Genomic DNA, 10,688 nt, shown 5'->3' with positions numbered 1-10,688 from the left:
CCAAAACTTGGTAACTTGAACTTGCGAAGCTATGGGTGGCCGAGTGACTTTTCTCTTGTGGGTAATATCCATTCAATTGCAGTGCAGCCGCACACAGAATGGCTTTTCTGTCTAAGTGACTTTTTGCTGAAACAGAAAATAGCAGGCACTTATGTTCCCACTTCTTAGAATCGTAGTCTTTGCGTACGATACGCAAATACAATTTTCAGCGCTAAACTAAAGCTGGCTCACTTAAGCCTTCACGTGTCTCCAGTTTGGCACAACTTGTACAACAGTTTTGTACAACTACAGATGAACGGTGAACTGGGCAAGTTGGAAGTGATTCGAGATAGACACCACGTAAGCGCAAACGAGCAATGACGAGTCAGAAAGAACGCAGGACAAGCGCTGTCTATCAAGTGAAACTTTTTTGATTAAAAAACAACTACGCGCTTTTACGAACACGTCGTCTCGACTGACGTATATTAGCACGTTTTCTTTTTTCTAATAAACTTTCGGTTGACAGATAACCTACGTCCTGCAACTTCCCCGAGCCATCGTCGTTCATTTGCGCGCTAATAACTAATTGAGTCCCCCGATATCAGATTTGGCCACCTCATATAACCCTTTAAAATGCTTCCGTTCGATCGCCAGCATAACACATTTCTGAGTTCCGACATTTTGCACGCCCAACGCCTCCCCCAACTCCATGTAGGCTATCGACGCCTTCTCATGAGTTATGAATGGGAAAGCATTAATAGAAAGTTTTAGAATAGGGACCCCAAACGTTTTGGGGTCCCAAAGAAATAGCGTCGAAGCCAATGCGCATGCGCGAGACGCAAACTGCGTTTGGGTTTTGCGCTGGGAACGCTATTTCACTGATTTAGCGGTAGCCAAAATAGTGGCCCCAAAAGCTTTGCGTCAGCAAACATGGCGGCACCCATCGAAGCGACAGCTGTATAACTTACCACCAAACTGGGTTCGATTCTCGGTAACGCGTGAAGTTCGCAAGCTAGGAGAAGTAACTGCGGTTAACGCTTTCTCTCAACTCGCGTGTGTTATGAAGATTGATTCATTAGACGCCGCTGATTCCGAATTCGATTGTGGATATTATGGCTCGTAGGCCTAACACGGCTAAGATTGGCTGGTGAAGGTACTACGTAAAGTTGGTTTGCTCAAAACTAAGCGCAACTAATCGCTTGCTGCTTACAGAATAACTTCCAAATTGAAATTTAACACGAATACACGTAAATTAAAATTACTATTCCTATCATAAAATGGTTTACCTTATTTAATTATCTCTAATAGCTTTTCTTTGACGCCGTAGATTTAGATGTTGATGTTGAGTGCTGTACAATCATTATTTAAAGCAACACGCAATTTAAGCTAACGATTTCTTGCTTGGCGAGATGTAGGTTTGGATACTGAGTGCTATACAACCACGTTTAAAGCAACGCGCAATTTAAGGCAACGATTTCTTGCTTTGCGCGATGTAGCTAGATGTTGATGTTGAGTGCTATACAATCATTCTTAAAGCAATGCGCAATTTAAACCCATGATTTCTTGCTTTGCAAGATGCAGATGTTGAGGGCTGTACAATCGTTTTTAAAGCAACGAGCAATTTAAGCGGACAAATTCTTCTTTGCTAGACGTAGATGTTGATGTCCTTTTTATGGCAACGCGCAATTTAAGCTCATGATTTCTTGCTTTCCGAGATGTAGTTGTTGATGTTGAGTGCTATAGAGTCATTTTTAAAGCAACGCGCAATTTAAGCCCCCGACTTCTTGCTTTGCGAGATGTACATTTTGCTGCTGAGTGGTATACAATCGTTTCTCAAGCAACGCCCAGTTTAAGCCGACAGTTTCTTGCCTTGCGAGATGTAGATGTACATGACGAGTGCTATGCAGTCATTTTTAAAGCAATGCGCAATATACGCCGACAATTTATTGCCTTGCGAGAGGTAGACGTTGATGTTGAGTGTTATACAATCACTAAAAAACGCGCAGTTTCAAAACAGGAACAGCTCAACTCAGGACGAGCGAGTAAAGAGCACAGGACATAGCGCTGTGTCCAGCACAGACAGCGCTGTGTCCTGTGCTCTTCACTTGCTCGTCCTGTGTTGCGCTGTTCCAGTTTTCATGCTAAAGATGAACCAACCAGCCCCATTGAACACACTGCTAGCGCAATTTGAGTCCACAGTTCCTTACTTTGCGGGATGTAGATGTCGAGTGCTATACAGTCATTCTTAAAGCAGCGCGCACTTGCAGCCCACAACTTCTTGCTTTGCGAGATGTAGATGCTGAGTGCTATAGAATCATCCTTAAAGCAACGCGCGATATATAAGCACAGAATTTCTTGCTTTGTAAGATGTAGATGTTGATGTTCAGTGTTATACATTCATTTTTACATCAACGCGCACATTAAGCCGCCATTTCTTGCTTTGCCAGACGTAGATGTTGATGTTGAGCCTAGGAGTTAGTGCCAAATACCCACTCTCGGTGATTCGCCATAAGCCAGTCGTTCAAAATAATATAGGGATGAAGATTTGTGAGCGAGATTAAACAAAATTTGAGAAGAAGATTCGAATCAAGTGATAGATTTTATATAATGATCTCGTGGGATCATCCTACGTTCAAGATCGAGGCTGAATAGCCTAACGGTGTTGCGGACAGAGGTGCCCCGCTGTGCTTCTAATGCAGCGAACCCGAGTCCCTATAGTCATTACTGTTCTGCCGTCACTTATCAGCTTGAAATAGCCGGATGCTTTATATGCCCCTGCCATCCGCTTTACTCACATTCTTCCTGAACTACATTCATTTGTAGTCTTCACCTCTCAATTTGACTTAGACCAAATGAATGTTCTCCCCAGTGTCGAGAACGCCTACAGCTGAACATCCTGGTGTTTTTATTTCATGTTTGTTATTCTCTTTCTAAGCTCCAAGGGGAAAAAATCCGACGGAACCTAAACCCTTCTTATGGGTTATGGAATGGGAAAGCATTAATGTCCCATTGAACGCCGCTGAGGATACCTTCGAGTTTTGCGCTGCGATTAATGCACACTAGCGGTACGTGCTGCCCGAGCCAGCAAGCAGCAGCGCCAGCAGCCTGCGGTGACAACGCCGCATGCAACCGAGGTCCTGTGCGACGAGAGACCTAGAACGCAGCAACGGCCACCAAGGCCGACAGGGCTACGCAGCAGCTAAGCCCAGTGGCGGTGATAAAGAGAGAGAGAGAGAGAGAGAGACGGACCGAGTGCCGGCTTTCGAGAGGGACAGCCGGGGTGATGTGGCGTGACGGCGATGCCCTTTCCCTTAACGCGACACCTGGCGCGCTATTGCAGCAACAGGTGTTCCCTATAGCCCGCTGTTCCATCGAATTGCGCTCTTGACGTGCGCCAGAGCCAATGAGAACTCCGTCAAGGTGCACTAGTGACGTGGTGTCGTAACCAATGGGAATTCAGATGCCGTTTCGCTGTTACAGACGCCGGCTTTTTCGCTCAATGGGCCAATTGACACTTTCGCATAAAAAAATTTATTTCTTGCTAGTGAATGCAGCACTGGCGTTTCCTTATTATATTTGCCGTTGAAGATGACTCGCCTTACAAATTAAAATGCTTTTTAAGAAAACAGGCATTCTGCGTCTGTCGCCTGCGTACTTCACAAGTTCATAGTCATTTGTTATTCAACGAAATATCACCACGCGAGAAAAAGCAGTACGCACAATGTTCAGTGGCCGAGCCGAGTGCATTAGCATAAAGCGTCAGGGGCTCATCACTTACACCCGCTGTTCCTAAACGTTATCCGACATTGATTCGTCGTGCACGACGTCGTGCAACTTTAGGTAACGTCTGACGTGGCTCCAGCAGTGTTCGTTGAGGTCAGCCAGGTGCATGCGCCCGTCCTCATGCGCGCTGCACGTGACTCGTTCTTTGACGACACCGGCGAGCCGCATAAATTGCTGCAAGCCCTCGATGCTCCTCAGGCGACTGCGGATTGTGGCAGCGGCCTCCTCAGTGCTCATGGACGTCGATTCGGAAAGCAGCTCAAGCAGTGCAGGATGATTCGATACTCGCTCCAGGGCTTGAGCGCAGACGCTGCATGTGTATTAGGGCAGTCATAGATAAGGGATTAGCGGTATGGTACAAGCAGGTTCTTTTTTTCATTAGGCGGCTATGCATGTATGCTTAGCCAAGGTCTCTATTCTGGACATTCCGACACTTTTTTTTTTTTTTTGAGGCGTGTCGTAGTCGCGACGCTGAAACTGAATTGGAGGCACTTAACCTAACGTTACCCCTCAGTAAAAATGGAGCAGCTAACACAAAGCGTATGATTTCTTTCTTCAAATTCGTCTCTCGCTTACGTCGTCTGCGTCTTTGTTCAGGTTTCGTGTCTTCCAGAAACGGAATGAGACATCGTATACTGGCGAACAACGCGCTTATTTTCTACCTTGAGACAGCATACGAGAGCGCACTTTCGAGGCCGCGTTATCGCTATCTCGTGACACGCAATTGACTCCGCCTATGCCTACTAAATAGCGTAAGGCCTGTGCACTTCGATCCATGACGTCACGTTTGTTACCTTGGCCGACTGCCATGGAATCTAACAGGGATGCTCCCGAGTAAGTCGCGGTGATTTTGTCGTCACCGCTTTCGTCACGCCGGGCTTGACAGCGGAAATTTCGGTCCAAGTAGCATGGCGTCATAAAGCAGAGCGCACAGTTCAGATATCATAAGGCATTGACTCAGCCCTACAGCTGGCTGAGAAGCGGCCGAATATCGTCGATAGCGTTGCGTGCCGCGCTGGCTTGCGCGTTGCAAGCGCCGGCTCTGCCAATTCGCCTTCACTTCGCTGCTTACTCATACCGCGTGATGAAATTTTAAGGCGCTGCCTTGCGCACATTTTTTTTTAAAGCAAAAAGGCCCAGTAGTCATAACCTTTGATTATGTCAAAGATTATTAATCGTGACTACAATACGAATGCAGCTGCGAGAAGTGCAAGAATTCGCTGAAAATTTGTAATGTTTAACCAATAATATTTAAAATAAACACGTCTTTTAAAGAAATGATGGCTCATAACACAAATGCTAACCCCGCACGAGAGCGATGCAAATGCTATGAGCAAGAATTATGAATAAAGGTATTTTGTGGCCCCGAGCGACGGAAAAACGCGGCGATACACATGACTCTCGGCCGCCATTACATAGGGCCTCTTCTTAGCATAAATTGCGTGGCTCTTCGCACCAAAAATTATGGCGCAAATCTCTGCAATGGCGACCCAGAGCAACGTAACACAACGTCATATTGGCGTTTACTACACGGCCCTTCCTGTGATACTCCTCACGTGATATTCCTGCAGCCAATCAACAAGCTGACGTGGCGGCTACCTCGGACCACCATCCTGTATTAGCGAAATGTTACCGAAACATGCAGTGCAGCGCTTTTCCTTGCTGGCGTCTTTTGGTGAGAGGGTGAGCCGGGCAGCTTCCATCAATGCGAATCTGAAGGCGTCGTGCGAATGTTTCGTTCTTTTCTTCCCTTTTTTTTTTTGAAGCTTGGCTTATCTTTTGTGGTTGTCAGTTGCGAGCTTCTAGTGTACACTGTTAGCTTCTAGTGTACTTTATTTTTAAAATGCCAAAATAGCAAGGCTGCCAAGAACCAGGAAAAAGCTTTGTGCGAAAAAGTCTGCAGCTCCACGTCACGTTTCTTCATCTTCATGAATACGTGAAATAGTGCCTTGCAAAACTTCCGCTTCCCGGCACAAAATTTAACACGCGACCTCTCGACAGCCAATCAGAGAGTCAACATGGCGGAGAATGGCAGCCGTGAAGCCGCCATGCGTGCCGAGAACACAGCCCAAAATATGTGTGCATCCACGATATAGATCCATAGCGTTCATGCATTCAAATATGCATAAACCCATGAATGTATAGCCATCTACTGCTGTATTCTTATATGCTTAAATAGACGCTTACAAGAGAGATAGTCACGGGAAGACGGAGAATTGAAGTGATCTTCAGAGGTCGAACAAAGGATGTCTCAAGCTCGTGCCGCAGTAAATTTCGACAAGCGATCTTGTCTTCGTCAGGGGTACTGACGAACGAAGCCTTGGATCCAGCTTGGGACATCTCTTGCAGGACCATTATGAAACATGTGCTTGCGTTTCATCGTCTAAGTTCTACAAGAACATTACCCTGACTATGAAGCGAAGTATATGCGATAGCTATGTATATTGATAATTACCACGCTTCGCGGAAGACGGAAATCTAACGGCATGTATTACCTTGCGTCGTGAATGTGATACAATGATATAGCCGCTTCACACAGTCATGCCCGTGGGCGTATTTCAGAAAGCTCAACTCAGCGCCGCTGCGGATGAAAATGGGGCAATGTCCACAATGACGGCGCATACTTTGCACGATGCAACCACAATAAATAGAAGGCATACTGCCTTAGATATAGTCAGCGTGTTTAATTCTAGATGCGTTAGTGTTATCGTCACTGTTATTCATTGCACAGATAATTTCAAATTTCGTTTGTGAGGGCGACACTATTTTGGTCCATATGCATCGGAATTCTGTTGCTCTTTTGGGTGGTGAGGTGAAGTTAACATGCTAAAGAAACAGAAAAAAAAACTCCGAAAGCATGTTTATAAGCACTATATTGCCGAAAAGTTAGCCGTAACACAGTGGGTTTGCTCTCATCCTATCAGAACAGCAGTTTAAGTACCCCCTAAAACCAGCATTCATTTCTTATTGCCTGCGTTATATTATGATACATGGGCGTTAAATGACGTGGACATAATTCGTTTTACGTACACAAAATCAGTAAGCGTTACTACTATGAGCATGGCAATCTACTAACTTTCCTTTTAAGTGCTCAAAGTTCGCGTAAGCGTTTCATTGCATACCGTTGATGACAAACGTACTACTCACACGGCGGTTACGAGGGGAAACGCAAACAATATTGCTGGTTATGATTTCCGTACGAGAAAAGTGCGCGCCAAAAAAAGCGCGAAGCCCTCTTCAGAGTACACGCTCACCTTCCTGGTCGAGCTCCGGTCACGAACTGAGCAGCAAGCGCCACCAAGCCGGAGTTGCGCCTCGCCACGTCGCAGACGGTGAACAAGTGCTTCGCCGCTTCTCTGTCCACGGGCGAGTCGAGTGAGAGACTGAGGAGCGTGTAGTTTGTCGCGATGCCTAGCGACAAGCGGCGAACCAACGCGCCGGATTCGGCCAGCGTGACCGTGCCGACGTGCACAGTCTCGATGTTCCGGCTGGAAGTGATCGAGTCGGCCAGCAGGCAGACGTCTTGCTCGTCCATGTACATCGATGTGACGTGAAGCACCCTTATGCTCGTGTTGCGAGACAGCGATGCGAAGAGCGCTGCGCGCCAGCCGTTCGCGTCGTCCCTCGAGGCGCCATCTGAGCCGAGCCACAGACGCAAATTCCGCAGCGTCGATGAGGATTTCACGTAGTCAGCGAAGGCCCAAGACAGAGCGATGTGGCCCGTCCAGATATCCAGCCTTACAGACGTGATGTGATGGAACGAGGGCAACCGGCGCAGGAGACGCAGAACGTTTGTGAAATCCTCGAATGACAAAACGCTGACTTCTGAGAAAGCCTTCGATTCGAGCAAATCGAAGCTGTCACTGGCGTAAAACGTCCCGAAAGAAACCCTGTTTTCGGTGCCACTGTCCCTGAGACATTTGCAGATTTGCGGTAGGCTATCATAATCGGGCGTATCAATACCTATAGACACTGAGGTTAAGTTCTTTTTCCTCGACAGAATGTTCAAAAAGACCTCCCACCTACCTGGTTCCCAAAAGCGGAACGGAAGCCTCAGTTCGTGTAGAGACTCATTTTCGGCGAGAGCCTCGATCCAGCAATCGTACATTGGTCTTGGTTGAAAATTCAAATCTGTCGTGCTCGAAGTCAAACTAAAACGGCGCAGGACTCGGCTTTCTGTGAGAAGCGTGCATATAAGTCTGGTGCTTTCCCGATCGACCACGATATGCGTGAGCGTCAGTGACGAAACAGTCTTGTTAAGAAGGAGTCCTTGCAGTAACCATCTCAGGGACAGAGATGTTGGCACGAAGGAGTAGTGGTACCAGAATTCGTTGCCCTTTCCGACAACGAGTGCGGTCAATGTGTTGTTATTCTTGAGGTACTCCTTGAATGTGGCGCGTCCTGCCATAGACGCTTCGCTGAGGACAGATTCGTGCATAGAGAGCTCCTTCAAAGTCTTGTTTTCAGCAAGTGCCGTCAGAAACCTGTCCGCGTCGTGCCTGCTCATGCTGACGTGAGGAATGGTGAGCACGGCCAACGAATTTGTCGTCTTCAAAAGGTTTGACAGCGCGGACAAAACTCCCGTCGAGCTGAGTCCGTCCGACTGCAGTTCGAGCTCTTCCACGTGTTGTGCTGAAGCTATAATTTTGCAGACATCCTTGCACACGTGAAACCTCGCGAACTGCAGCTTGAGAATTCTGACGGACGAGGACTTCAGGAGGCCGTCACGGAAAAGCCATCTGTATGCTTTAAATCTAGACGGGCGGGCACTGAGAGAACTTACGCAGTGGTGCGTGCTGAGCAGCCAGTACAAAAGCGTCGCTATCCGGCACATCTGCCCTTCTCCGGCATCTGGTAGTTCGGGATAGTCAAAACTTATCACGGACAACTGACCGCGTGCTCCGGCCACCTCGCGTATTTCCATCCGAACTTGGAAGAGGAACTCATTCCAAGTGGACAGGTGTCGCACAATCTGGCAAGTTTGGCCCTCGGCCGCTGTGCAAGGCAATCTGCAGTGCACGGGCGCATCAGAAAACGGACCCTTGGCGTTTTCTAAGTCGGCCAGGCAAACTGAAATTGACGGCGTTGAGTTGAGCTCAACAGGCTCCGGAGCGCCCTCTGCAATCATCCCAGGATCGGCCAATTCAGCTGTAAGATAAGAAGGGCGGGCAGATTCGTAAGCTGGTGCCAATACTCATCCTGACTCTTATCGCTTGTGAGAGTTAAGTTACAGCCTTATCACTTTCAGACGCCTAATATCGCCGTCGGTCCGAAATGATTTGCATAAAATCATTCTTCGTGGTCACATACAAGGTCCCCCTCAAGAAATTAAACAATTATAGGTCTAATTAGAACGCACGAACGAAATTAGGGGTCTGTACTTATAAGAAACACCATTAACAAAAGTTTCCAAGCTGTTCGCCTACTGTTCGCAAGCAAAAGCTTTTTTTTTTTATTGAGAAGCAATTGACAGTGATTAGCTGGCGTCATGAACTGATAACCATGTAGGGGCGCCAGAAATAAAGTTGGCATATGCAGCATACATTGGATTTCTGCAGGAGCTATTCGTAACGTTTATATCGTAGCAGAGAATGGCGCTAAAATATTTGCCGGGAGAGCCGGTGCGGAAATTCCAACTTGCACCTTACCCCATCTCTCGCCTTTGAGTAGCAACCTTCATGAACCTAATGTTTTTTTTTCTCTAGTTTGCCCCTAATTAAGCCTTGTTATAGCTCTCTAGAAATGTTTTATCCGAGAAAAAAAAAGGCCGAATAAGTTCTTTTCTCTTCTGTTTCAGATATACTGCTTCGTATTATTTCATACCCCCATAAACTTTTCCTGCATAGACGATATAACAGGTTTCTCCATGCATTGTTGGCACAGGAAACGAGAACATAGTAGTGGTCTGACTCTCAGCGAGCTTGTGTGGCTCTAGTTCGCGACCTATTTGCCCAACGTCCGGATCTTGTGCTTCGCTATTTCCTGCATCAGAACTGCCTAGAATATACGAAATATCCTAGCGAGCAATAAACCTTGCGCTCTTAGTCACGATAAACTTCATGTCGTCTGTGCCTGTGCAGAGGCTGCAAGACTGTTCCCCGCGGAGATGGGTGAAGCGCACCCCATTCGCCTATCCTGCTGTGCACAATTAAAGCGCAAACAACCGCCATCAAGTTAGTCTCTCTAGGCTGCGAGCATTAGCCTTCACTTACGCGGCGATGAGTTTTGCTGATCGCATCGGGCGCCGCCTTGCACCGCCGGTTTCTGGGACATCGGCACGAATGATGATGACGATCCGCCACTCTGGCAGCACGCTCCCCACAAATGGGGATAGGCCGAAAATCGGGCGGAATGAGGTCGCCACGACTGCTGCTGTCGCTGGTTGATTGGTTGGTCTTTAATTATGGCACGCACCCACTGCGGGGGATGGGCCAATAGTCGGTTGGAATAAAAAAATACATTTTGCCATTTAAAGAACGACGAATAAAACATCGAGATTTTTTAATATTCTACCTGAACGTGCAAAACATATCAAGAATAAGGCTAATCAACAAAAACAAAAATATAGCTCGCTGAAATTTTTTTCACCAATAGGGGGCATACCCCAGACAGGAAATTGGAAGTGGGCTACACCCCGAGCCATCTAACTCTTCACTTGTAACTTCTACAGGCAGCTCTTACTATATATGAACCATAGTTGTACATTTAACTTTCTTTATATCCCGTGTGTGACACCACTGCAGCCGGAAATCTGACATCGGTCTATTTCCTCTGACAGTGCTTTCAAAAGAGAGCGAGTCACATGCCAAACTTCTTCTTCATCGCGTCTTTCTGCTCCAAACCAACAAATGACGCTTGCTGCCTGTCATTCAGTGTTGAGGGAAGACATTTAGCAAGAAACTTTGTACTCAATACTAATACTCGGT

At 47.0% G+C, this 10,688-nt stretch overlaps 1 protein-coding gene across 1 annotated transcript; it reads right to left on the bottom strand.

The window, feature by feature from the left end:
- Window positions 1-3,528: 3,528 nt before the first annotated feature.
- LOC142571010 (uncharacterized) lies at window positions 3,529-10,143 on the bottom strand. The gene is made up of 3 exons (XM_075679309.1): window positions 9,975-10,143; window positions 7,017-8,910; window positions 3,529-4,072 (listed from the first exon to the last, which is right to left on the bottom strand). The coding sequence occupies exons 1-3, from the start codon at window positions 10,033-10,035 to the stop codon at window positions 3,769-3,771; spliced, it is 2,259 nt and encodes a 752-aa protein (XP_075535424.1). The 5' UTR covers window positions 10,036-10,143; the 3' UTR covers window positions 3,529-3,768.
- Window positions 10,144-10,688: the final 545 nt, after the last annotated feature.

Source organism: Dermacentor variabilis, chromosome 2 (genome assembly GCF_050947875.1).
Source record: "Dermacentor variabilis isolate Ectoservices chromosome 2, ASM5094787v1, whole genome shotgun sequence".
NCBI classification, from domain to species: domain Eukaryota; kingdom Metazoa; phylum Arthropoda; class Arachnida; order Ixodida; family Ixodidae; genus Dermacentor; species Dermacentor variabilis.
The sequence above is the reverse complement of the archived record's forward strand: the minus strand, read 5'-3'. Positions and strand labels throughout refer to the sequence as shown.

Bases quoted from the DNA above. Each gene is read 5' to 3' on its own strand.
- LOC142571010 (XM_075679309.1), bottom strand. From the start codon at position 10,035: ATGTCCCAGAAACCGGCGGTGCAAGGCGGCGCCCGATGCGATCAGCAA. The intron at 8,911-9,974 runs GTAAGTGAAGGC...CTTATCTTACAG, and splicing joins TCAGCAAAACTCATCGCCGC to CTGAATTGGCCGATCCTGGG. The intron at 4,073-7,016 runs GTGAGCGTGTAC...ATACACATGCAG, and splicing joins ACCGGAGCTCGACCAGGAAG to CGTCTGCGCTCAAGCCCTGG.